Below are 25,129 nucleotides of genomic sequence, written 5' to 3'. Positions count from 1 at the left end.
TGTCATGAGTAGGAACGTTATAACTCTAAATGGCGGGATCAATTTTTCATTTGACACCTGCTTACCCAATCATCGCTAGCAAAATCAGGCAAAATCGAAGAACCTCATAAGAACCTTATCTTCTATTGGTGGATTTGTGAGATTATGTCAAATTCCTAAGTTTTTTTTAATAAGAAATAGAATAAGTCAAAACAATGCTGGATTCCCTTCCATTCCAAGATTTCCCAGTATTATTCCCAAATATTAGAATAAATAGAAAGTAGTTTTGTTATAAAGTAACAAAAGTGAGATTTTGAATTAAATGCATGCATGTATATTTTATTTTATACACTGTATTTCGTTTACATAAGTTACCTTTAAACACTGCTAAAAATGGATGAAATCTCGCAAAATATCAACAACTTTGAATCCTTACTCAAGAACCGCTTAAGTAATAAGCCCCTAGCACTGTACGCTGGCAGTGAACACAAAAATACGACTGAAACTAGTAAACTATGTGCCGAAGAAGTATTAGCGAATGTAACAAGACAGGTAAAACTTATACAGAATGCCGACACAGCGGGCTGCAGGCGAGTTGGAAATACACTTAATAAGTACAAGAAGAGAGAGTTCCTGCCTCTTAACAAGTTACCTGTTTACTCTGAGGTAAGTCCTTTAAAATCTTAACAAATACACCTAAGGTTAATGGGGAGATGACCATCTATCGGGGTTAGACTGTCTTCTGGCTCTTTCGTCGATTCTAACTTGCGTTTGTACACATACACTAATTAAAAGGTTGGTACAGAAATCAGTAAGCATAGAGTGCTTGCTCCATACATCAGTTTTGTTACCAAAACAGCTATTATTTTCGTAGTCGAGTCCGACTCGCACTTGGCCGGTTTTTTAATTGGCGCACACGTCTAGTATGACATCACTTGTTCTGTTAGTAACACTTTAAAAGTAATATAATATTACATTTTCCATGAAAATAAAAACCTGTAATTTTTTTATCAAGGAGATAAATCAATTGTTATTTTTTAGGGTTCATTATCTCAAAAGGAAAAAACGGAACCCTTATAGGATCACTTGTGCGTCTGTCTGCCTGTCCGTATCCGTGTCGTGTCCGTATCGTGTTACATATCAAATGAAAGAGAAGTTATTCAAGAAAATAGGCAAAAAAATGACCATTCCCCCCCTTTATCTCCGAAACTACTGGGTCTAAAATTTTGAAAAAAATATACGAAATAGATCTTTACTTATAGATCACAGGAAAACCTATTAGAAATGTGCAATCAAGCGTGAGTCCGACTTAATTACTTAGTTGTTGATCCGACCCCTACGGGTTTTTTTAAAGACATTTCACTCACGTTTCACATAAAAAATACATTGTTTAAATTGTGTAATGTACGGAACCCTTGGAACGCGAGTCCGACTCGCACTTGGCCAGTTTTTCATATTAAACTTAATTAATTACGTCTTTTAGGTACCTCAAAAACTTCCTACAAGATTTGAAACACAATGTGTCTCTGACACGCAACTAATCAATGTTGTAGAAAATGCTGAAATCGTTGACAAACATAGAGGTGTTACTCAGGAATTTGACAAAACATTTTGTCAAAAAAGTGACAATGATACTGATGATGGCAGCTTAAAATCGAAAACAATAATAGATGCAGAAAAATGTGGAACCGAAATTAATATTAGTAAAGACAAAAGTGATGTTACTAACAAACTTTGTGGGTTAAATACTCAAGATAGTAAAATATTTAAGGGTTCTGATCTTACTTGTGCCATGGACACTGTAACATGTTGCGAAAATGATGCGCCAATTGATTTCAATGATGATGTTAACTTAAACACAAGTCAAGAGACCCAAGGCTTCAATAAATGTGTAGAAATTTTTGATGTCTCTGAAGAAGATACAGAAAGGTCTGCAAGTCCTGTACTAAATACTATTAAAAGAAGTGCTACACCACCATTAGTTGTGGATTTGTATACATTTGAAAAATTTGAAGATTTAGCCCTCCCCATTATAGAAGAGCATGGAGACCTTAATTTTGCTAAATATATGATCAATTCTCAAATTATAGGCAGAGAAATATCTATACCAAATCGTTTTAACGAACAAGTTGGTAGAGATAGTCCAGTTTTAAGTAAAATTGAATGTATAACTACGAATATTAATAAAGAAGATGTTGAAAATATATGTACATGTAGCAATAAATGTGTAGATAAAGATGTACAGTATAAGAATGAATCAAATGATGAAGATATTAATTTGGGTAGTGGCAACAGGAAAACAGAAATTAAGGATGAAATCCTATTTAGTAGTGATGAGGAATATGAATATCTACACAAAAATGTGCAAGAATTGCCATTAACATGTGCTTTGGAAACATCTTTTTATGATAGATCAGATGTATTAGATAAAACTATGTATGTAGGATTTCAAACTGCTAGCAACAAGTCTATTCAAATAAAAACAGATTCGTTTACAAATGCCAAAAGCATATTAAGTGATATTGATAATGAAGAAACAGGAAAATCGCTTAGTGATTTAGTAGAAATATTTGCTACTGGTAAAGCTGTAAGCGCAAATAAAGAATATAATACGTTAAATAGTAATAAGCTAGAACATGATGCTTACAAAGTCGAAAAAGATGAAAATAAAGATTTAACAGCGCCATCTTCAAGTGCCAATGATTTTAAGAAAAGCAGTGACGACACACACACTTTTTTAACTTTTGTACGAGACGACGAAGTTAAAGATGATATTGTTATGAGTCAAATTATATGTTGCAAAAATATATCGAGATGTGATAAACTAAATAACAGTGTTATTTCTGATAGGAGAAAAAGTGACACAATGAGTTCATCCCCATTAGAACCAAATAAAGAAATTGATGACGATATTGTCATGAGTCAAGTTATACAATTTAAAAGTATATCGAGAACACCTAACATACATAATTTTAATACTGCAAGTATTAGTCAAGAATCTTTACTTCCAAATGCAGGTATTGCAAAACGAAAATTGGAAGGTTTTAAAACAGCCAGTAATAAAAAGATCAAACTATCAGATAAAGCATTAGCTCGATGTAAAAAAGTATTTCAAGATATTGATTTAGGAGATTCTGAATATTTAAGCTCTAAATCCGACATTGTCGAAACAGAAGAGAATTTTCTTGATGATCTCAAATCTCAGGATTTTAATGTTTCCTATGATGATGGCTTGAAAACAAATTCTGAAATAGATCCAACAAGAGCAGGACATTTATGTGAAAACGTATCTAATGTAGCTAGTACAAAAATAAATACAAACGTAAATAATGGTGATTCTGACATAGACTTAAGAAATAAAGAAGAACAGCTTAGAATTAAGGATGCGGATTTGCAAATAAACGATAAAATTATATTACAAGAATTTGAAGACAACGAAATGCCTTTTAAACAAACTAATAACAACGCCTTCGTAGGTTTTAAAACTGCTAGTAATAACAACATCGATGTTTCTGTTGACGCTGTGGCAAAAACTAAACATATATTTCAAGATATTATAACTATCCCTACAGCAAATGATTGTGACAGTGAAAGCAATATAATTGATGATAGTGATAAAAACGAGCACGTATTCAAAAAGCCTGCAGATTTACACACATTTACTACAAAACAAACAAAATCATCGATGTACACTTTAGACAAACTCAAAAATAACGATCGTGAAAGATGTAACAGTGAAAAGCTCATTGGTTTTAAAACAGCTTCCAATAAAGAAATAAATGTATCAGAACAAGCTATGGAACAAACTAAAGACATCTTTAAAGATATTGATGAAGAAGTAATAAGAAGTATCGATAATATAGACAAAATTAATTTAAACACCGAGAAGAAACCTATTGATAAAGACGATTTTAATTGCGGATTAGACACGCAAGATTTTCTGACAGACGAATTGACTCGTATTGAAGATTTATTCAAAGAAAATATTATGGAAAACCAAACATCTATTAGTCCTACATTCCGAGGCTTTCAGACAGCAAATCACAAACCTATACATATTTCCGAGAAAGCTTTAGAAAATAGCAAAAAACTATTAGAAGATATCACTAAAACCGGAATAAATATTAAATATCATTCAATAGAAAACAAAGTTGATATTGACCACAATGCAATCGAGAAAAGCATATTTACGTCTATTGATAATGCGAACAATGATACAGATAAATTCGATTGTACAAAAAGCAAAGTACCAAGTTTTACAGGCTTTCTTACTGCCAGTAACAAAAAAGTCGTTGTATCGAATAAAGCAATAGAAGCCAGTAGAACATTATTTCAAGATATAGTATTGTCTCAACAGGAAAACTTAGGACAAAACGAAGAAGCAACAGAGATTGATGTTTCAGAAGTTACCAAGAATAAAATTAGAAATTCGGAATCAAAAATACCAGAATCTGATAGTAAAGCAATTCAAATATCAGAAACAGCTTTACAGAACCGAACAAAATTTCCTGATGGTTCAACAGACATTCATACAGAACCTCCTGCTTTTGTAGGATTTCGAACAGCTAGTGCTAAACCTATACACATATCTGCTAATGCTATGGAGAAAACGAAAAGGTTACTCAATGAATTTGACGATGGTGACATATTGTTCAAAAAAGTCTACGGGCAAACAGATGCATCCAGTATAACTGTTGGTTTCCAAACTGCAAGTCATAAAGAAGTCAAAATTTCAAAAGAAGCTTTGGCTAAAAGTAAACAAATGTTAAACGACGTTAAATTGAGAGCCAACTTTAATAATGACAATGACATTCACGATGAAAATATAGCTGAAAACTCTGTAAATACTAAGGCCAAAAAAAATGAACAAGGAAATGACATAACTGACGATCCTTACCAAAATTCGACTAGTAAATTTATTGGTTTTCAAACAGCAAGTAATAAAGAAGTCAAAATTTCAAAAGAAGCTTTAGCTAGAAGCAAACTAATGTTTCAAGATGTTGGTCTTGATGCTAAAGAATGTGACATTGTTGAAAAATATTCTCGACACGAAGAAAACAACAGTCTAGTACCCCAAAGCTTTAAAAGGGCTAGCAACAAGATAAAAAGTATTTCAGAAAAGGCATTGGAAAAAAGCAAAGAACTTATCCACGATATGAATAATGATTTAACTAAAACTAACACAGATGCTCTAGTTTTCAAAGGATTTCAAACCGCGAGTAATAAGAAAGTAGAAATATCAGAAAGAGCGCTAGCGAAAAGTAAAAAATTGTTTGAAGATCTAAATTTGAGTCAGCTAGACAAAGATCCAAAATCAAATTTAGATATACATAAATATGATAAAAATTGTGGTGGATTTCAGACAGGTCACAAGTTAATCGAAATATCGGGACAAAAGTCAGTGAAATATAAAAATGTATTTAAGAATGCACATGATGAACATCAAGACGATAGTCTTACAACTGACAAATTCCAAGCGTTTAAAGGGTTCCAAAGCGCAAGTAAAAAGAAGGTATCAATATCAGAAGTCTCTCTAGCGAAAAGCAAAAGATTGTTTGAAGATATGAATCTCAGTCAGGTGGATAAAGATGTAAAAATAATCGAAGCTATACATGAAAACAATTTTGTAGGTTTTGAGACAGCTAACAACAAAAGAGTAAAAGTATCAGAACAAGCATTAGCAAAAACTAAAAATATATTTAAAGATAAAGAGAAAGAAAATCTAACGAAAGATACTACTCCAGTTTTTAAAGGGTTTCAAACAGCAAGTAATAAAAAAGTGGAAATACCAGAAAAAGCGCTAGCTACAAGTAAAAAGCTTTTTGAAGATATGCATTTAAGTCAGGTGGATAAAGATTCAAAAATGACAGCAACTGAGAACATTGTTGAAGGCTTTCAAACATCTAGTCACAAAAAAGTCACAATACCAGCTCAAGCATTAGCAAAAACCAAGGAAATATTAGGAGAAATAAATGTAGAAAACGATAATGATAGTACTGATGCAACTAAAAATGTAAAATATGAAGACGCCGTGTTTAAGGGGTTTCAAACTGCAAGTAATAAGAAAGTGGTTATATCAGAAAATGCGCTGTCTAAATGTAAACAGCTGTTTGAAGACATGAATTTAAGTCAGCTTAATAGCAATCCAAAAACTACAATAGATTCATATGAATCTAATGAAGTAAATGAACCAATTAATAATCGTAAAAATAATTTCGGTAACCTTCAAACTGCTAGTGATAAGAGAGTCGAAGTGTCTGAACAAGGTGTGGTGAAAAGTAAAAATGTATTCAAAGATATACACGTACAAAATGAAAACAATGTACAATATAATCAAGAAATTAGGACTCCAGAAAACAAAATGTATTCCTCAACAAAGAAAGATGTTAACAATGATGTACTAGACACACAAGTATTAAATAATTTTCAAGAAACCTTGAATACAGAAGATTTTTGCAAAAGCACACCAATGTCTAAAAGATCTGGAAGTCCTATTCTTTCTTGTCCCAGAGCTAAGAAAAGAAAATTTGAAACGCCTTATAGAACAAGTAAGAAAATCGAACCAATAAATCCTTTTGTACCACCAAAGTTAGCTAAAACATATAATTTTAATGACAATTATAAGAAAGACAAGAAATACACATTGAGAGATATAGAAAACATTGAAAATAAACATACAAAATCAAAGATAGATCCATATATAGGAGAATTTAACTTTGATAATTTACTTAATTTTACATTTAAAGATAGAAGAAATGACTATACTTCTGAAAAAATGACTACAGAAGGCCTTAAAAGGATCTTTCTTGGTTTAGTAAATAAGAAAATTGTACCCGAGGGCTGGTTAGATAATCATATATTATTGATTATATGGAAACTGCTTTCATATGAAGTAAAATTTCCAAATGTAATGGAAAACACGTGTACGGTAAAAAATGTTTTAGAACAGTTAAAATACAGATATGATAGGGAATTATATCATGTGCAAAGGCCAATTTTGAGAAAGATTTTGGAGAAAGATGAGGTGGCTTCTAAAACTATGGTGCTGTGTGTTGCTGCTATATATGTGGACAACGTCAGTGTTGCCAGGTATTTATTACAATTTCTCTTTTTTTACAATGGGCGCCACAATCTGAGGGTCTATCGTGAAACAAGAAAATTTCTTTATCTAACATCTCTGTCACTCTTGCATATTCGAGCGATAAAGAGGCAGATAGTGAATTTTCGGATTCGCGTTTCCCGGTAGGTCCTCTGTAAGCAAACCGCCTTGATGCATCAGTGTCATATTTTATTATCTCTGAAAACTTGTCAAAAACCTGTTAGAGGTACAGTATGTATAAGTTACTCTACTATGGTTTACTAAAAAGGCTAGTCCTGCACTCTGGTGGCAGAAAATTGCAGTAATATCTCCTATTCATACTTCTTATCTCATACTGATAAAACAACGCAAACTAATTGTGTTTAGGGTTGTTAGAATTGTCTAGATAAGTATTAGTTGCCAGTGGAAAGAAAAGTACAGTCAGCGATTAAAGCTTGTACCAAAAATGTTTCCAAAAACTTATTTGTATTTCAGCGTAAACCCAACATCACAGAATGTGGAATTACTTCTCACTGACGGATGGTACTGTGTCAAGGCCTGCTTGGATCGTATGTTGGTGAGACTGGTGACCACTGAAGCTATTGCTGTGGGCACTAAGGTACGTTAATACTTTATACAGGTTGTCAATATCATGCCTTCACTCTCTGAACCAAGTGCCTGACACTCTTTGAAAGAGAAAGCAAAGATAGATATAACTCCGTAATAGATGGATAAGCCGGCTGGTTACCGTGGGACGTCAGACCAACACCCTCCATCAAAGAATAACAACCCCAGAATAACCGGAGAACCCAAAAAGAATTGGAGGAGGCCTACACCCAAAGAGGGGTCCAAATTAAATAAATAGATAGTAAATAGAATACATAAATCTAACATTAACTACTAACTATAAGAAACTTACTAACCAATACGCTAAAACTTCTAATGTAAAATAATTGTAAATTGGAAATAAAAGGCTTTTTTATTTTTATTTTATTTAATAGATGGATAGTCTAAGGAAAAAACGTGCCTCGAAAATCACGAAAATTTTATTCTCGATCAGATGGCGCCACTAGCTTTGGCCTAATCATTTATCCATATTTAAATAGGTACATTTAAACGTATTTTTATAAATCTTCATTTTTAGTTTTAAAGAATGTCGATAGATGGCAGTGAATTTACAGTGGTTACAAAATTTCTATGACAGTACCGCTCTATCTTATTATATCCTCTTTGGAGAAAGATAGTCTTATTGCGATTCCTATAAGAGGAAAGAGAAAATAGTGCCATGCTTTGTCCTTATCATCGACCGGGTGGCATCATAGGTAGGCGGCGAAGGCGAAATACCGAAATTTATAAGAGTGAAAGAGAAAAAATTCTATGCTGCCCAAATTTTATATGAATATTCTTTCTCTTACCCCCGGTCGCTCGGTGGCGCGTCTATAACTACTTGTATATACTATGTCTATGCTCTGAACGTATTTCAGTGTAAAGGAGCCCACTGACTATCAGTCCGCCGGACGATATCGGCCTGTCAGTTGTTCGGAACTGTCAATTTTTTGTTCTAACTGACAGGCCAATATCGTCCGGCGGCCTGATAGTCAGTGGGCCCCTTAAACCCTTCACTGTTCGGGCTTGGCGTGCATATTTTTTTTAAATAGAAATATAATAGAAAGTACCTACTTGTTTTTTGTAAACGATTTTGTTCTTTTTAGGGTCCCGTACCCAAAGGGTAAAAACGGGACCCTATTACTAAGACTCCGCTGTCTGTCTGTTTGTCTGTCTGTCTGTCACCAGGCTGTATCTCACGAACCGTGATAACTAGACTGTTGAAAATTTCACAGATGTGTTTCTGTTGTCGCTATAACAACATATACTAAAAATAGAATAAAATAAATATTTAAGTTAGGGCTCCCATACAACAAACGTGATTTTTTTGCCGTTTTTTTGCGCAATGGTACGGAACCCTTTGTGCGCGAATCCGACTCGCACTTGGCCGGTTTCTATAGAACTCTGTGGAACAGTAATGATTATGATGATCGATATATGTGCCATTCTCAACCAAAAGGGTACTTATTGTCGCTTGTCAGTAAGGCGCTATTTCCATATAGCTTCAATTAGAAATCAACCTTATCGACAACCGACAATGTGGTACCTTTTGGTTGAAAACGTCACATATACTATCTTATGTCCTTTCCCGGGCCTCAACTAATAGGGTATTTGACTGTATTTAAAATAAATTATTTTTCAACACACTTGCTCAAAACGACGTTTTTATTCCACCGATTTTTGGCTCATAATCCTAGATATTAAACACGCGTGCTCTTTCAGTGTATTTTTCCACTCGTGCTTTTTCATTATATTATCCGACTGAGTTAAGAAACTAACTGATTGCTAATAATATGCATGGAAAGGGAGCCCTCTTTAATTGGTAGGCCGGCAGTACGAGTATGACAGATGCAACACACAATACTAACTGTTTTAACTATGAAAATTTGATCAATATGAAAGTTTCATTTTTCTCGCAAGTGTGTTGAAAAACGTCGTATGAAACGCGTGTGCATTGGTCATTACACACATCGGCACACAATATCGCCTCGTGTGTAATGACCAACTTAGCACACTTGTATCATAATGTACTATTACACCATGCATGAAATAAAACACCAATAGATTAATAGAGAAACGTAGACAGCAGTTATTTTTAGACACAATTTCTATTTTAAAACCGTATAAAACTATAAAGAGTAGGTAATTTGATTGTGACGTCACATGCTAGTTTCATATAAATTCCATAGTAGCAATATCGTTTTGACAGTTCGAAAAAAGAAACTGATTTGATTAGTAGTCAAATACCCTATTGCAAAATTTGCAAATAATTGATATTGTATCTTGTCCACAGATAGCAGTGTGTGGCGCTGAGTTAATGAACTGCGAACAAGGCGTAGCACCCTGGGAGGTAACTTTTTTATAACAATCGAATTTAAATTATCGTGAGACATATTAACTTCGCTTCTTACGTGGCGCTGTTGTATCGTCATTGTACCGAGGGGTGGGACGGGTGGCGTAAGGAGGGCTCGATTTTAGATTTCATTTGGGTATGGGAACAGCCTTAACATAGCGGTTTCACTCACGTGTTTTTAGTCACTCGCGCGACATGTTTCGGAGAGCCTAGGTCTTCATTTTCAAGCACTAACAGTGCCTGAGTGATTAGCGGTCACGACGGGTGGGCGTCACGTACTGCGGCGCGCGCGATGATATAACCGGTTGAGTTTATAACAATTATATTTGTGACGTTTTCAACCAAAAGGTACCGCATTGTCGCTTGTCGATAAGGTTGATTTCTAATTGAAGCTATATGGAAATAGCGCCTTACTGACAAGCGACAATAAGTACGTTTATCGTCCTAAAGCCCAGCCATGCAAAAATAATTCCAAAATTTGCCTGTGAAATTAGAACCTATAGCGTAGGTAATAGAGTAAATTTTTCTTTGTTCGATAATTTTACTAAACAAAAGTAAAGCAAATGCACGAAATAAATAATAGTACCGTTAAGAAAGGAAACTTTCTACAAAACCAGTTTGACAGCGGTTCAGGGTCGAACCATGATGTCCCTTTTTAATATATGGCATTATCCCTTTCGGCTATTTAGGGTTGTCAAAATTCAGGTCATTATCTTATCTGTGATCGTGCACGCAAAGGGACGTCAAGTTGTGCCAACCCTAATAATTGCTCGGAGCAATGCTGAGCCGAGCGGAGCCGAGTTTGCCCGAAGCGAGGAGATTCGCACTGGCAACTGTTCTATTTGAAAATGATTTAGCCTTTTGTATGCCTTGTCCCGTATACGTCACACACAACGTATGCCCTTGTGAGTGACAGAGATGTTAGATAACGAAATTATGATTTTCTTGTTTCGCGATGGACCCTCAGATTGTGGTAGTGACGCCCCCACAGATTTAATATATACGCTAGATGATGCAAATACCACGATTTGTATTGAAACCAAGCGTGCCGACTTTTTCATACAAAATTTACGCATAATATAATTTTAAAATTACTTATCTGTGATAGGAAATATGTTCTTGCCTTTGGGTGCTCGCAATTTTTGGGCTGTTGCAGTGAACGCAACGGAGCATTTTTTAAGTTTTCACGGATCTCCGGCTGCAACAACCGGGGCGTGGACTGTAAAGAGCGACGGTCAACCTCGACGCTTGGTCGGGTTTCGGACATGCGAAGTAGATGCATTTGCGTCTTCTATGGTATATTTATTACTGTGAGCGCCCCCTACTCAGAGTTTCGCGTAATATTACCTACTAGTTTTTGCCCGCTACTTCGTCTGCGTGGACTTCATTAATTATCTCATTTCCACCTCGCTTTTTACTTTCTTAAAGGATGATTTTCGGGATAAAAACTATCCTATGTCCTTCTCAGGGACTCAACCTATCTCTATGCCAAATTTCATCTAAATCGATTCAGCGGTTTAAGCGTGAAGAGGGAACACACAGACAGACAGACAGACTTTCGCATTTATAATATTACTATGGATAACATATTATTTTCAGGACACATCATCGGTTCGTCTAAAACTCCACGGGAACAGCACTCGCCGAGCCCGCTGGTTTACCCGCCTGGGTCCCCGCACGGACCTCATCCAGTGTCCCATAGGTAAGCCCTGTTTAAGGTGCCGCGCGTTAAGCCAGCAATCTGAAAATTCGGAGTTCTTTTTAGGGTTCCGTACTCAAAGGGTAAAAACGGGACCCTATTACTAAGACTCCGCTGTCTGTCTGTCCGTTTGTCCGTCCGTCAGTCTGTCCGTCCGTCTGTCCGTCTGTCTGTCACCAGGCTGTATTTCATAAACCGTGATAGCTAGACAGTTGAAATTTTCACAGATGATGTGTTTCTGTTTCCGCTATAACAACAAATACTAAAAACAGAATAAAATAAATATTTAAGTGGGGCTCCCATACAACAAACGTGATTTTTTTGCCGTTTTTATTTAGATCATAAAACGGTTGCCAAAAAATATGAATACTCTAGTAACTTCATCGATTCAAAATCTGATTAAACAACTCTTTTTTTTTTTTGTTAAAACTTTCAACAAAATAAAAACCGGCCAAGTGCGAGTTGGACTCGCCCACCGAGGGTTCCGTATTTTTTAGTATTTGTTGTTATAGCGGCAACAGAAATACATCATCTGTGAAAATTTCAACTGTCTAGCTATCACGGTTGATGAGATACAGCCTGGTGACAGACAGAAGGACAGCGGAGTCTTAGGAATAGTGTCCCGTTTTTACCCTTTGGGTGCGGAACCCTAAAAATTAAAAACATGATATCCGCGGTCCCGAGCACGCACATCCATCTCGCTCACGCTTACGCTAAGTGAGAGTGAGGGAAGAACACGAAGGTACTGGGCCTTAATAACTTAATTTCTTTATCTAGGTTCAGCTAAAGCGGATGGGGGTAAAATGGCCGCCACAAGAGTGGTGGTGACGAGGGTGTATCCTCCGTTGTACGTCGAGAAAATGGAAGATGGGAGCACGGGTAACATTTGTGACGTTTTCAATCAAAAGGTACCACATTGTCGTCTAACATAAGGCCTTAAAATTGCTTGTATTTTTATACGAAAAACCTGTCAGAGCGTCCTTATGGCAAGCGACAATGTGGTACCTTTAGCTTGAAAACAACACATTTACTTTTTAAATTAAAGGAAAATAAACAAGCTTGGGAACAAATCAAATTATTTTATTAAATATTTTGAGTGTTTTTTTAATTAGTTACACTACTATATATAAATTAAAAACTGTAATAGATGTCATATATTAAAGAAAAAGTGACGAAGCCCTCCAGTGGTGAAGGCCGGATTCGAACCGGCGTCTTTAGCTATCGCGGCTAACGCCATGAACCCCTAGGCCACCCCGCCACTAACTGTGGCGACTAACTGTGTGACTGACTGTGTGTGTAACTGTGGCGGGGTGGCCTAGGGGTTCATGGCGTTAGCCGCGATAGCTAAAGACGCCGGTTCGAATCCGGCCTTCACCACTGGAGGGCTTCGTCACTTTTTCTTTATATGACATCTATTAGTTTTTAAAGGAGAATAGTAGATTGTGTCACAAGGGAGCAAAATGCTGCTAGAAGGGATCAAAGTGGCACTTTTCTTCCCTGCTAGGAGGGATTAAAGTGACACTTTTCTATTCTAGGACACATTTTTTTTTTTGCATACCATGTTTTTTAGTTTAAATCATATTTAAAAAAAAAAAAAATTCCTCATAGGTGATGTGAAAAGCAGTATATGTCACATGGTAGCAATAGTATATTGTGTCACAAGGGAGCAAAATGACATATTTACGGCGAGGGCGTACATCCCTCACTACGCTCAAGATTCTATTTTAGAATCCCTCGCTACGCTCAGGATTCAATTATAGAATCTTTTGCTTCGTTCAGGATTCAAGCGATATCGCCCAAGGTGGAATAGTTATTTGTTATACAAGGGTGCAAAGTTGTATTTTACCCGCGAGTGTGGAATTGAAATACGAGCAAGCGAAAGGATTCTATAGTTGAACCACGAGCGAAGCGAGTGGTTCTAAAATAGAATCTTGAGCGTAGCGAGTGTTTTAACACACGAGAAGTAAAATACATTTGCACCCGTGTGTAACACAAAACTTTTCCCCTCACTATAGCGAGGAAAGTGCAACATCCACAGGCGTTAGATCATCTTCATCAACTGGAATCACTTATTTTTGTACGATATTATAACAAAAAACTGGAAATTCTGTACTTTTACATGAGAAGTTTTTAAGTAAAATTTTTGTTGACAATGTTGACATTTCTGACGTATGAAATGTCAATGATGCGTTTTGAAATTGCATCGACTTAACTTGTGCGTTCAGAATTATATTTAACATAATTATTAAAAAACAAACGTTTATTTTGGAATTTTAAGGTTTATGACTTCAAAACATTAAATAAAGCTAAATCTGGTATTTTTTATTAGATTCTCAAACCATTTATTTAATGATAATTAATATCGAACGAACCATTATTATGAGCGTTTTACGTTTTGTTATCTGTCAAGCTACTTAAACACGCCCCATCCAAGGTCAATTTACTTTCCCCACTAGTGGATAAAATGCGTTTTTCCCCGCTTGTTTTAAAGGATAAAAGACGGCTTTCCGAGCTAGTGAAGGGAAAATAATTTTGCTACCATGTGACACATACTGTTTTTCACATCACTTATGAGGAAATTATTATATTCCAAAATATGATTTACCTAAAAAAAATAGTATGCAAAAAAGAAAAAAAATCGTGTCCTAGAACAGAAAAGTGCCACTTTGTTCCCTCCTAGCAGGGAAGAAAAGTGCCACTTTGATCCCTCCTAGCGGGGAAGAATAAGTCTTTTTTCGAATAGGTGATGTAAAAATTATTAGCACCTTATGCGTTAACACTTGAATCCCTCTCTACGCTCAGGACGCCCTCACCGTCAATGTGTCATTTTGCTCCCTTGTGGCACAATCTACTTTTGGTTTGCGATTATCGTGAGCCAATGCCATAGGTATACTAATTATTTCATAGGACCAGCGGTTGGCCGGATAAAATCCTTTCGCGGGCCGTACGTACAGTCGAAGACAAAAATATCGATCCAGACAAATGGCTCAAAAATATGTGAACACGACTTTATTGTCTAAGGTGTAAGAGCGTACACATATTTTTGAAACTTTGGGAATGTATATATATTTATGCGGGAATTGACTGTACCACGGGTTTCACGACTTGAAAATTACACATACCTATAAGAGGCCGTAGTCGATTTTGGAGCAAAAATGTAAAATTGATAGATTTAGTCGTTGAAATTATACACGTTTTGTTACGTAATATCTAAATAACAATTATTGGTTTCTATTAGCACGTCTTCTCATCTTGCCTTTTTATAATGAGGTCGCGAGCGTGTGTCACCGGTAATATATAGAAAGAAGGGGCAGTTTTTAAAAATTCATCAAAAAATTATGGTGGTAAATTATACAAATTAATGTATAAGAATAGTTTAAGCAAATGTTGTAGATTGTATAAGTATCAAAATAACGTTCAAATTAAGTCGATTTTCAAAGAAATTGTCACTTGTTTTGAAGTAATTTCTGGAGAAAATTGATTTCGTCTAACTTTCATTTACACTACTTCAAAGTCATAATAATAAAAATGTAGTCTGATAAACGTCAAGTACAGGATATGTGTAATACAAAATTACCATGTTTAGCCGTCCAAACTTTACGAAATTTACAAATAAGAGCGACAAAATCAGTGCTTTACGCGCGTTTACCTAAACGTCCATCAGAAAAGCAAACATTACTAATTTAGTGAGTCCGTTTTCAAAAAAATGATCTGATAAAAGGTAAGATAAGAAGACGTGCTAATAGAAACCAGTACTTGTATTTTCAATTAGGTAACAAAAGGTGTACAATTTCACAGAAGAAATCTATCAATTTTACATTTTTGCGACTAAAATCGACACCGGCCTCATCATAATTTTTATGTTTATTTTTACAGTAACACTATCAGAGAGATTAGAACAAATTCGTCAAATGAAATACGAGTCAGAGCGGCAAATTCTTATGGAGAAACTATATGAAGAAGTGGAGAAGGAGATGTCTGATCAGGTAAATTAGCGAAAATTTAATTTTTGGTACTAGCTTTTATCGCTGACTGTACTTTACTCTCCACAGGCAACTAATACTCATCGAGACGATTCTTACGAACCCAGCCACAATTAGTTTGCGTTGTTTTATCAGTATAAGTTTAAATTGGAAGTTTCGAATTTTAAAATAAGAAGTATGAATAGGGGATATATTACTGCAATGTTCTGCCACCAGAGTGCAGCACTAGCCTTTTTAGTAAACCATAGAGTAACATACTACAACCTATGGATTGCGATGTTTTATCAGAGTTCCTATTGCTACCTCCTGTCGCCATCATCAGATCAAAATATTTATCAGTACGGTTTTTACTCACTATTATTTTAGTCGCTTTTGGCGACCTGTTTCGGATTGGGTGTGCACGACGTACAACCGCCGCGGACACTCGTGCCTGAGGATGGATTCCCAAAGAATCCGCAACATGTCGCCAAAAGCGACTAATAATAATAGTGAGTAAAAACCGTACTGATAAATATTTTGAAATATGTCTCACGATAGTTTAAGTGCGATCATCAGATCAGCTCGAAATATTTATTTCGTAACTTATAAGTAAACTTTTCACATCTGTTCAATGGCACTATAATATTGCATTCTCAGCCGACTTACATATAATATGTATGCAAATTTTCATCTTCATCTAAAACTGGGAAGTGGGTCAAATTTTATATACATTTTATCTCTGACACCTAGAGACTTTTACATCTTTAAACAATTTTAGTACTTCTGTTATTTGTATAGTTTTTATTAGTTTTTTTTTTCTTGTGTAATTTAACATTTATATTTATGTAATTGTTTTTTGTAATTTTGGGTTAATTTTATTGTTTGTAAAAATTGACATGTAAAAGTGCCCCTGTGGCCTATTTGCTGAATAAATGTTTGATGTTTGATAATTTATATTATTTTAGGACTCTCAAGACTCTGAAGGGTATTCGAACGAAAAATGTATGGATAGCGGCTCGCAAATATCCAGAAATATGAAGAAAACCAATGACCCTGACGAATATAGAGTAAGTATTCTGAAAATATATGTATGTCACAAAACTTGTTTCATACCACATATTCGGAAAAGGCCTTTTTCTTCCCATCTAAGAGGGATCGAAATGGCACTTTTCTGATCTAGGATACAATTTTTTAGGGTTCCGTACCCAAAGGGTAAAAATGGGACCCTATTACTAAGACTCCGCTGTCCGTCAGTCTGTCACCAGGCTGTATCTCATGAACCGTGATAGCTAGAGTTGAAATTTTCACAAATGATGTATTTCTGTTGCCGCTATAACAACAAATACTAAAAAGTACGGAACCCTCGGTGGGCGAGTCCAATTCGCACCTCCGGTTTTTTTTGTATGCTATTTTTTAGCTTAAATAATAATTTGAAACAATAATTTCCTCATAGGTGATGTAAAAAGCATTATGTGTCACATGACAGAAAATTTATTTTCGACTTGGGCGTTAATACTTGAATCCCTCACTACGCTCGCGCTCTAGATCGCTTTTTAGCCATAAGACCGCCTGTTCTTACCTAGTTCTATTTTTCTTTAAAACTTCGTAGTTTTACATGTATGTAAAATGTATAATTATTGGTGCAATAAAGAATATTTACTTACTTACGCACAGGATTCTATTTTAGAATCCTTCGCTTCGGTCAGAATTCAATGTACGCCCACACCGTGAATATCATTTTGCTCCCTTGTGACACAATCTACTATTTCCAGTCTCACCTAACGAAATCTCAGAACCGCCTGCTAGAAGACCACGACGCGAGACAGAGAGAGAAGCTAATAGAGCGAGTGAGAGGGAAGTTCGAACTAAAGTTACAGAAGAATGGCTTGAATTCTGACAGAAATGTGGTGCCGCTGCTGAAAGTGAGAGTTGCCGGTGCGATGGAAAAAGCGGGGAAAGTAGAAACAAGCAAAGGTAATTATTGTGCAAGAAATAATTGTGTCGTTTTCAAGCAAAAGGTACCAGATTGTCGCTTGCCATAAGGACGCTCTGGCATTTTTTTTTTATACCACGTCGGTGGCAATCAAGCATACGGCCCGCCTGATGTTAAGCAGTCTCCGTAGCCTATGTACGCCTGCAACTCCAGAGGAGTTACATGCGCGTTGCCGACCCTAACACTCCTCTCCCTCGAGCTCTGGCAACCTTACTTACCGGCAGGAACACAACACTATGACACAGATTAATATATAGTTACTACGTAACAGATACATCATTCCCATACAAAAGCGAAAATACCTACGCTATAATAGCCTACAAAATCTTAATAATAATACCTGCTGTTCAGGACGAGAAGAAATGTACCATAAGTCTTCGTCTCTCGGAAATGAAAAAAAAAACGACAAATTTTCTTTTGTTTTTTGACTTTTACACCCATCCTCTGCACAATAATTACGTGGTTTCGGCATTTCGAAGCGTAAGCGCGGGAAACGCGCGGTGCGAGTGCTCAGGCGGGCGTTCGGCGGCCCTCTGTCGGTTGTATCGTCGACGATACGCCGAGCGGTAGGCATATAGCGCGTGGCCTTGAGCGAGTGAAGGAGGCCTGACTATGAGTAGGGTCTAGTGTGAAGATACAAGCAAATTTCGTCCTTATGGTAAGCGACAATGATTGAAAACTTCACAATTTCTTACATAATAGAGCATGTTTGCGACATTGATATATTGCATCTTATAACTTTAAACGATCAATTCTTGTATATTGTATACCTATACATATATGTGGTATTTTCTATAAAAAAGGACCTTATTGTCGATGGCGCTTACGCCATTATAAACGATGCTCCGGTATAAATATATATTATATAATACAACTATGAAATTATTAAAAGTTAAATAAGATACTGTCAAATATATTGTACATATATAAATTAATCTTTAGATTTAAGATAATTGTTTATTATATATGTAACACCTGTGTACCATGGATGCAATAAATAAATATGAAATATGAAATACAATGCCGCGCGACGCTGTGCGGCGTAAGCGCCATCGACAATAAGGTCCCTTTTCATAGAAAATGCCCCATATATATCGGTGATCTCGGAAGCGGCTCTAACGATTTCGATGAAATTTGCTATATGGGGGTTTTCGGGGGTGAAAAGTCGATTTTATCTCTGAGAAGACGCACATTTTTTTTTTCAGAGCAGAGTTTATATTATTAATTACCGTTACCAACTACTCGATGTCAAAGTTGTTTAACCCTCGTGCCTTGAAACCCTCGCAACTCTCTAGATTCCGTTTTTTTGCAATCTTTCGCTTGCTCGGATATCAATATAAGCACGAGGTGTTAAACAACTTTGCCCCCTAGTGAAACAAATAATTATTTCTGGTTTTAGGCTACTTGTCTCTTTGGAACCCATCAGCTGCCGTCTTAGAGCTGGTGACTGAGGGCGCCTGGATCGAGATCCTCAACGTGATCCCTACTGGGATAAGGTATGTCGCAGGGTAGCTACGCGCATGTGCCACCTTACACCCTATCTAGCTACTTGTCAATGTGGAAACCATCCAGTCCTGCAGTTGGGGACCGAAGGCGCCTGGAACGAGATCCTCAACGTGGATCCCTACTGGGATAACTGGGATTAGGTATATATATATCCCAGGTAGCAAAATGACGTCAGCGACGTCATAATGACGGCGTTATTACGTCATTACGACGTCGCTGACGTCATTTGACGTCATTTTGCTACCTGATGTCGCAGCTAAATTGAACAACACAACTAACAACAGCACAAAACAACGACACCTAACAACAGCTAACTAACAACACAACACAACACAACACAACACAACAACAACACAACTCACAACAGCACAAAACAACAACAACTAACAACAACAGCTTAACACAACACACACACACACACACAGCTTAGTTTAGCGGCTTTGTTAACTAAGAACAGCTGTAAAAAGTTATGAAATAAATCCATTAGTATTTGTGAATTGAAATTAGGAAAATTTTGTATGGTGGGCCTTACGAATCTGTATGTAATAGCAAAGATAGATATAACTCCGTAATAAATAGATACAGTCTAAGGAAAAAACGTGCCTCGAAAATCAAGAAAATTTGATTCTCGAGCAGAGGGCGCTACTAGCTTTGGCCTACTGTCGTATAGATGGCGTTGACGGTTTCGTTTGTTATTTAACAATTTTAACGCATATCAGTGAAAGAACATGGGTCAAAATCATAAAAATAATCATTTTTAGTTTCAAAGTATGGCGATAGATGGCAGTGAATTTACTGTGGTTACAAAATTTACTATGGCAGTACCGCTCTATCTTATTATATCCTCTTTGGTAATAGTCTTTGAAACCCTGACAGGAAGTTCAATCCATGGCCATAAACTTATGCAAGGGTCTCCCACCCTAGGGTCTACAACCCGTGAGAAGGAAGGAAGGAAAAAGTTTGGAGACCTCCGGCGGGGCGGCTGGGACAGATGGGAATACATCAACTAAATAAATGTTTTTTATTGTATATAGTTGCTATTTTTAGGGTTCCGTACCCAAAGGGTAAAAACGGGACCCTATTACTAAGGTTTCGCTGTCCGTCCGTCCGTCTGTCTGTCTGTCCGTCTGTCACCAGGCTGAACATGAACTGTGATAGCTATACAGTTGAAATTTTCACAGATGATGTATTTCTGTTGCCGCTATAACAACAAATACTAAAAACATAATAAAATAAATATTTAATTGGGGCTCCTATACAACAAACGTGATTTTTTTGCCGTTTTTTTCGTAATGATACGGAACCCTTCGTGCGCGAGTCCGACTCCCACTTGGCCGTTTTTTTTATTTTCTTAATTAATATGGTAATAGAATGTAATCCTTTTGTTACAGGAATTCAGAAATTCTGCTTTCAGCGGGCAGACAAACAGTATTCAACCCATGCAAGCAAACAAACGACAAATTAAAACAATACACAAATACATTGCAGCGAAAGTGCTATGAAATCAAAGAAATAACCCAAAATCCTTCAATGGCCACAGATAATAACGAAATAGACATCGTTGGCATGATATTCTGCATAGAACCATCGAGAAAAGACTTTAAAGAGCAAAGCTTCCAAAATGTCTACCTCGCGGATGCCGACAAGAATATTATCTGTGTCAATTTCTGGGGCGGATTAAAAAAATTCGGTTTCGAAAATGTTTTAGATACAGGACAGATTATAACTTGCGTCAATTTACAGAAAAGAGCTGGCAACACCAGGAAAAGTATACCGCAGTATAGAGTGACAGAGTTTAGCTATTTCACAAAAACGCCTAAGAGCAAAAAGGCATTGGATATCACGAATGAACTGACAAACAAACTGTCAAAAGTTAAAGACAAATTCTGTGAAGATTGTCTTGTCTTAAAAAATAATTATTCCATTTTCAAAACGAGAGACAGTGAAAATGTCACTCCATATAGATTTGGCTATAACTTACCTAAAAATATGGTGTCTCCGTTGAAAAATTGTGATACAAATTTGAATCTTACCGGCTTGGATTTTGAGTCCAGTTTCAATTCGCAAGAAATTTCTCCACTGCTGTTGCTTAGGAAAAAGAAAGTCAACGAGAAAATTGAAAAAATAAGATTGAACTACGGCGAACCGCCTCCTTTGAGCTCTATACATATTATAAACAAAACGAAAAACACCTCTGCGACGTACAAAAGTCCGTTAATTTCAAATTTGGAACGTTCAAAAATGGCGGAAAGCCCCGGCTTACAAAATGTTGCCAGTCCAGTGACAATGAACAGAACTTTTCTGAAAAATATGAATCCTGTTAAATTGAATTTTTCTAGTGAAAATTTGGACAACAGTGTCGACCATTTCGCAGAAGATTTCGACGCTAGTCCGCCATTGAGCCTGGATTCTGATATTTTAAATTAATTTTATTTTTATAAATAATGTAAAACTGAAGTTAAAAATCATGCCGCAGAGGTAGCTACTGCTTATGGCACCACAAGAGCCCCCTGTTTATTGGCGCGAAATGTAAATGTCTAGTTTAAGTTTCTAATTGCCGCCACAAGATGACAGAACCTACAACGCGCAAGGTAATATGCGTGAACTGTAGGGGGCAGCACCTGCTGCAACGTAAAGGGTCAATGTCAAGTTTAAGTTTCCAGTTTAGGCCACAAGATGGATACTCCTACGCGCACGGTCCCATAAACATTTGACAGGTTGTCTTAAACATTATTTAATTTAAAAAAATGTGTTTAGTTTGAGACAAACAGGAAATTTGGCGTTGTTTTTACTCTTACTACTCAATATTATGGCTTGATAACTGGCGCCTCTATGATGAGATTTTTTTCTTGTGACATCTCAGTTGTAAAGATTATTTAATTTATAAAAAAAATGTGATAAAAAAATATCAGAGTGCCTATACTCAATACTACATTGTAAGTATTGAGTCGTTTTGTAAGTAATTATAGGTTATATTTAAAATTTATAAAAAGTAGATTATAATGGTATTGAGATTTTGAGATTTTATGTGAAAGTGCCTTCAAGTTACCAATATTCACTATTTCTTTTGTTATCAAAACTGTTTCTATTGCGTCAAATGTTATTAAAGTATGTTATTGTTGAATTTTAGTTTTTATTTCATAACTAGCTTTTGCCCGCGACTTCATCTGCGTGGAATCAATAACAGCAGCTAGCAGTAAGTACAGCGCCCGGATAAAGTGTAATGCCCTGCATATATGGATGGTATAGAAAGGATGCCAATCTCTTATGGCAGAATTGTTGCAAAAGTGACCGCTTTCAGCTTTAAATAATAGTTCCTAATTTCTCCGGTGGCGCAAGTTAGGCTCTGGGACACTGGGACATGAGTATAACATGAACCATATAAGGCAACAAATAACCCGACCAAATTACGTAGGTTGTTTTTGGTAGTATTTCGGTGTATGGTGGCGCCGCCTAATTACTGTTTTTTGATGGACACTTTTCATACATAGAGATTTGGCTCCTTTATATAGTCTCCATGCCTGCATAGCTTGCCCTGTCAATCATGGAGACTGTATAAAGGAGCCAAATCTCCATGTATGAAAAGTGTCCATCAAAAAACAGTAATTTGGCGGCGCCACCATACACCGGAATACTACCAAAAACAACCTACGTAATTTGGTCGGGTTATTTGTTGCCTTATATGGTTCATGTTATACTCATGTCCCAGAGCCTAACTAGCGCCACCGGAGAGATTAGGAACTATTATTTAAAGCTTAACGCGGTCACTTTTACAACAATTCTGCCATAAGAGATTGCGATCCTTTCTATACCATCCATACTGTCAATCCCTAGAATTGTGTCAAATTTTTGTTTTTTTAATGCCCTGGATGCCAGCCCTTTAAGCCAAATCTCATAGAAAAATCTGCAAACCTAGTTGCCAACCCCATTTGAGCATAAGCTTAATTGCTTGACATCAATTATCAGGCAATTCATTAAATCTCTCAATTTCACCCCCTTTTAACTCTCTTTAGGGATGATTTTCGACATAAAAACTATTAAGGGATTCAAACTATCTCTATGCCAAATTTCAACTAAATTGGCTCACACACACAGACAGACCGACTTTCGCATTTGTAATTATACCTCGTTCTCAAAAGCCATAACAGACTACCGCACCGGACCGCCACCTTGGTGCGGTACGGCGCACTTATTGATAGTAACTGTAAGGTGGTCGCCGTACGCGTGTTAAGGACGCAGCTATAAGTTAGAGCGAGAAAGAGATATTTTTGACTCCACCTAGGTCGCGGTGCGGTGCGGTAGCTTGTTACGGATTTTACGGACGTACAGTCTAGCAAAAAAAAGTAGAAATTAAAAAGTGGCAACACTGTAGTGTCGTCCCGTTTTTCTTAGATTGTTTTGAAAGGGACGACACTAAAGTGTTGCCACTTTTTAATTTCTACTCTTTTTTGCCAGACTGTACGGCGAACCACCTTCCAAACGATTGAACGTGCCAGACCGGAGACCGGACCAAGGTCGCGGTCCGGTACGCCCATCTGTTAGTACCGATTCACCGAGTAGCCGTGTTGAGTATCTACTTAGTAATCTGTGCCCACTGCTGGGAAAAGGTCCCTCCCTTCTCCACGATTCTCGGTTTATATCAATTAATGATTGCTCTGGCCAATTATTAAGGAAGGTATCCAAGTCTTTCCGCCACCACGCCTTATCGGGTAAAATTATTCAAATAGAAACTTTAGTAATTGCTTAATTATTTTCAGTGTCCCAGGAAAGTAATTTGCGTATGCTGTTTGCGCAAGTTGCTTGCACCCTTACTTGCTCCATTTATATGATTATATAGGTATGTATAGCTCGCTCCAGACTACGCGGCTTCGCGCCGCGATTCACGCACGAGTGTGGAGGAAGCTTATCGTGCAAAAACATGGGCCAGTAAACAGATGCATCAAGTTTGAGCTTACTGTTAGCCATCTGTTAGCACATGTAGCCTACGCCATTACTTGCTCCAGTTGCCTAGCAACATATGGCGTGTGTAAATAAAAAAAAAAACGCAAAGTTAAGGATTTAAGGATTATGTAAAACGCCCTAACGCTGTCACATCAAGGTGACCTTCAAGTAAAACCAGTTTGACGTTTGCTAACCTATAAAAACTAATTTCATTTGGATATTCTACCCGCGAAGTCATGTATCCCACACCTGAATTTACGTAAATAAATTCCGTAATACCTCTTACAGTGCCAACTCGCTTCCCACCACGTTTTACTTAGTGTTTTAAGTGATAAAGCTGTAAAGATAACACTTTTCGTTGTTGCTGATAACTTGCGTGTTTCTAATAGGTAAGTGCAGATATATATGAGATGTAATGCTTTACGACGACGTTGATTAACATTCACGCGGCGTGGTCAAAAATAGTTTTAAATATCTTCCGGTTTTACGACGTAATTTGTAAAACAGAACATTTCGATGTATTTTGTCGGTCAATATTTAAGATAACGTATTTTTTACGATTACTTTGGTTGAGGGCAGCGAATGACCGTTCGTTGTGGAGATTTTTGTGGTTGCCTTTGACCAGCAGTGGACGTCTTTCGGCTGAGATGATGATGATTTTTACGTGCGTAACAGTTATCAGACTAGTTTCAGCTTTCAATACTCTCGGCAGTATTTATTTTATTGTTCAATTATTATATAATTTATTATCATATTTAGTCAAATTTGTTATACGTTAGCAGTGGCGTAACTGGGGGGGGGGGGCAGAGGGAGCAAGTGCCCCGGGCCCATCCAAGGGGGGCACCAAAATGGACAAAAGGCAGCAGCAGGGAAACTTTTGTAAGTCGTCAGGGGGCGCAAATTTGGTGACTGCCCCGGGCGCCATATCCTCTAGCTACGCTCCTGTTCGTCAGTAATTTTTGCGCTTGTTTTTAATTTTAGATTGTGACAAAATTTGATGGACAGATAGAGT

At 36.8% G+C, this 25,129-nt stretch overlaps 2 protein-coding genes across 2 annotated transcripts in view; both read left to right on the top strand.

Annotated features, from left to right (window-relative positions):
• Positions 1 to 198: 198 nt before the first annotated feature.
• Positions 199 to 22,300, top strand: LOC134753596 (breast cancer type 2 susceptibility protein). The gene is made up of 11 exons (XM_063689519.1): positions 199 to 645; positions 1,463 to 7,068; positions 7,553 to 7,676; positions 9,957 to 10,013; positions 11,616 to 11,718; positions 12,493 to 12,594; positions 15,592 to 15,701; positions 16,643 to 16,744; positions 17,450 to 17,651; positions 19,070 to 19,166; positions 20,568 to 22,300. The coding sequence occupies exons 1-11, from the start codon at positions 373 to 375 to the stop codon at positions 21,601 to 21,603; spliced, it is 7,812 nt and encodes a 2,603-aa protein (XP_063545589.1). The 5' UTR covers positions 199 to 372; the 3' UTR covers positions 21,604 to 22,300.
• Positions 22,301 to 24,239: 1,939 nt separating this feature from the next.
• Positions 24,240 to 25,129, top strand: part of LOC134753622 (glycogen [starch] synthase) — a 36,897-nt gene continuing 36,007 nt past the window's right edge. Inside the window, exon 1 of the mRNA XM_063689558.1 lies at positions 24,240 to 24,506. The gene's annotated coding sequence lies outside the window, so the exon portion shown is untranslated. The remainder of the gene's footprint in view (positions 24,507 to 25,129) is intronic.

The sequence above is a fragment of the Cydia strobilella genome, chromosome 27, assembly GCF_947568885.1.
Source record: "Cydia strobilella chromosome 27, ilCydStro3.1, whole genome shotgun sequence".
Lineage (NCBI taxonomy): Eukaryota > Metazoa > Arthropoda > Insecta > Lepidoptera > Tortricidae > Cydia > Cydia strobilella.
The sequence above is the reverse complement of the archived record's forward strand: the minus strand, read 5'-3'. Positions and strand labels throughout refer to the sequence as shown.

Bases quoted from the DNA above. Each gene is read 5' to 3' on its own strand.
- LOC134753596 (XM_063689519.1), top strand. From the start codon at position 373: ATGGATGAAATCTCGCAAAATATCAACAACTTTGAATCCTTACTCAAG. The intron at 7,069-7,552 runs GTATTTATTACA...TTTGTATTTCAG, and splicing joins GACAACGTCAGTGTTGCCAG to CGTAAACCCAACATCACAGA. The intron at 19,167-20,567 runs GTATGTCGCAGG...CTTTTGTTACAG, and splicing joins GTGATCCCTACTGGGATAAG to GAATTCAGAAATTCTGCTTT.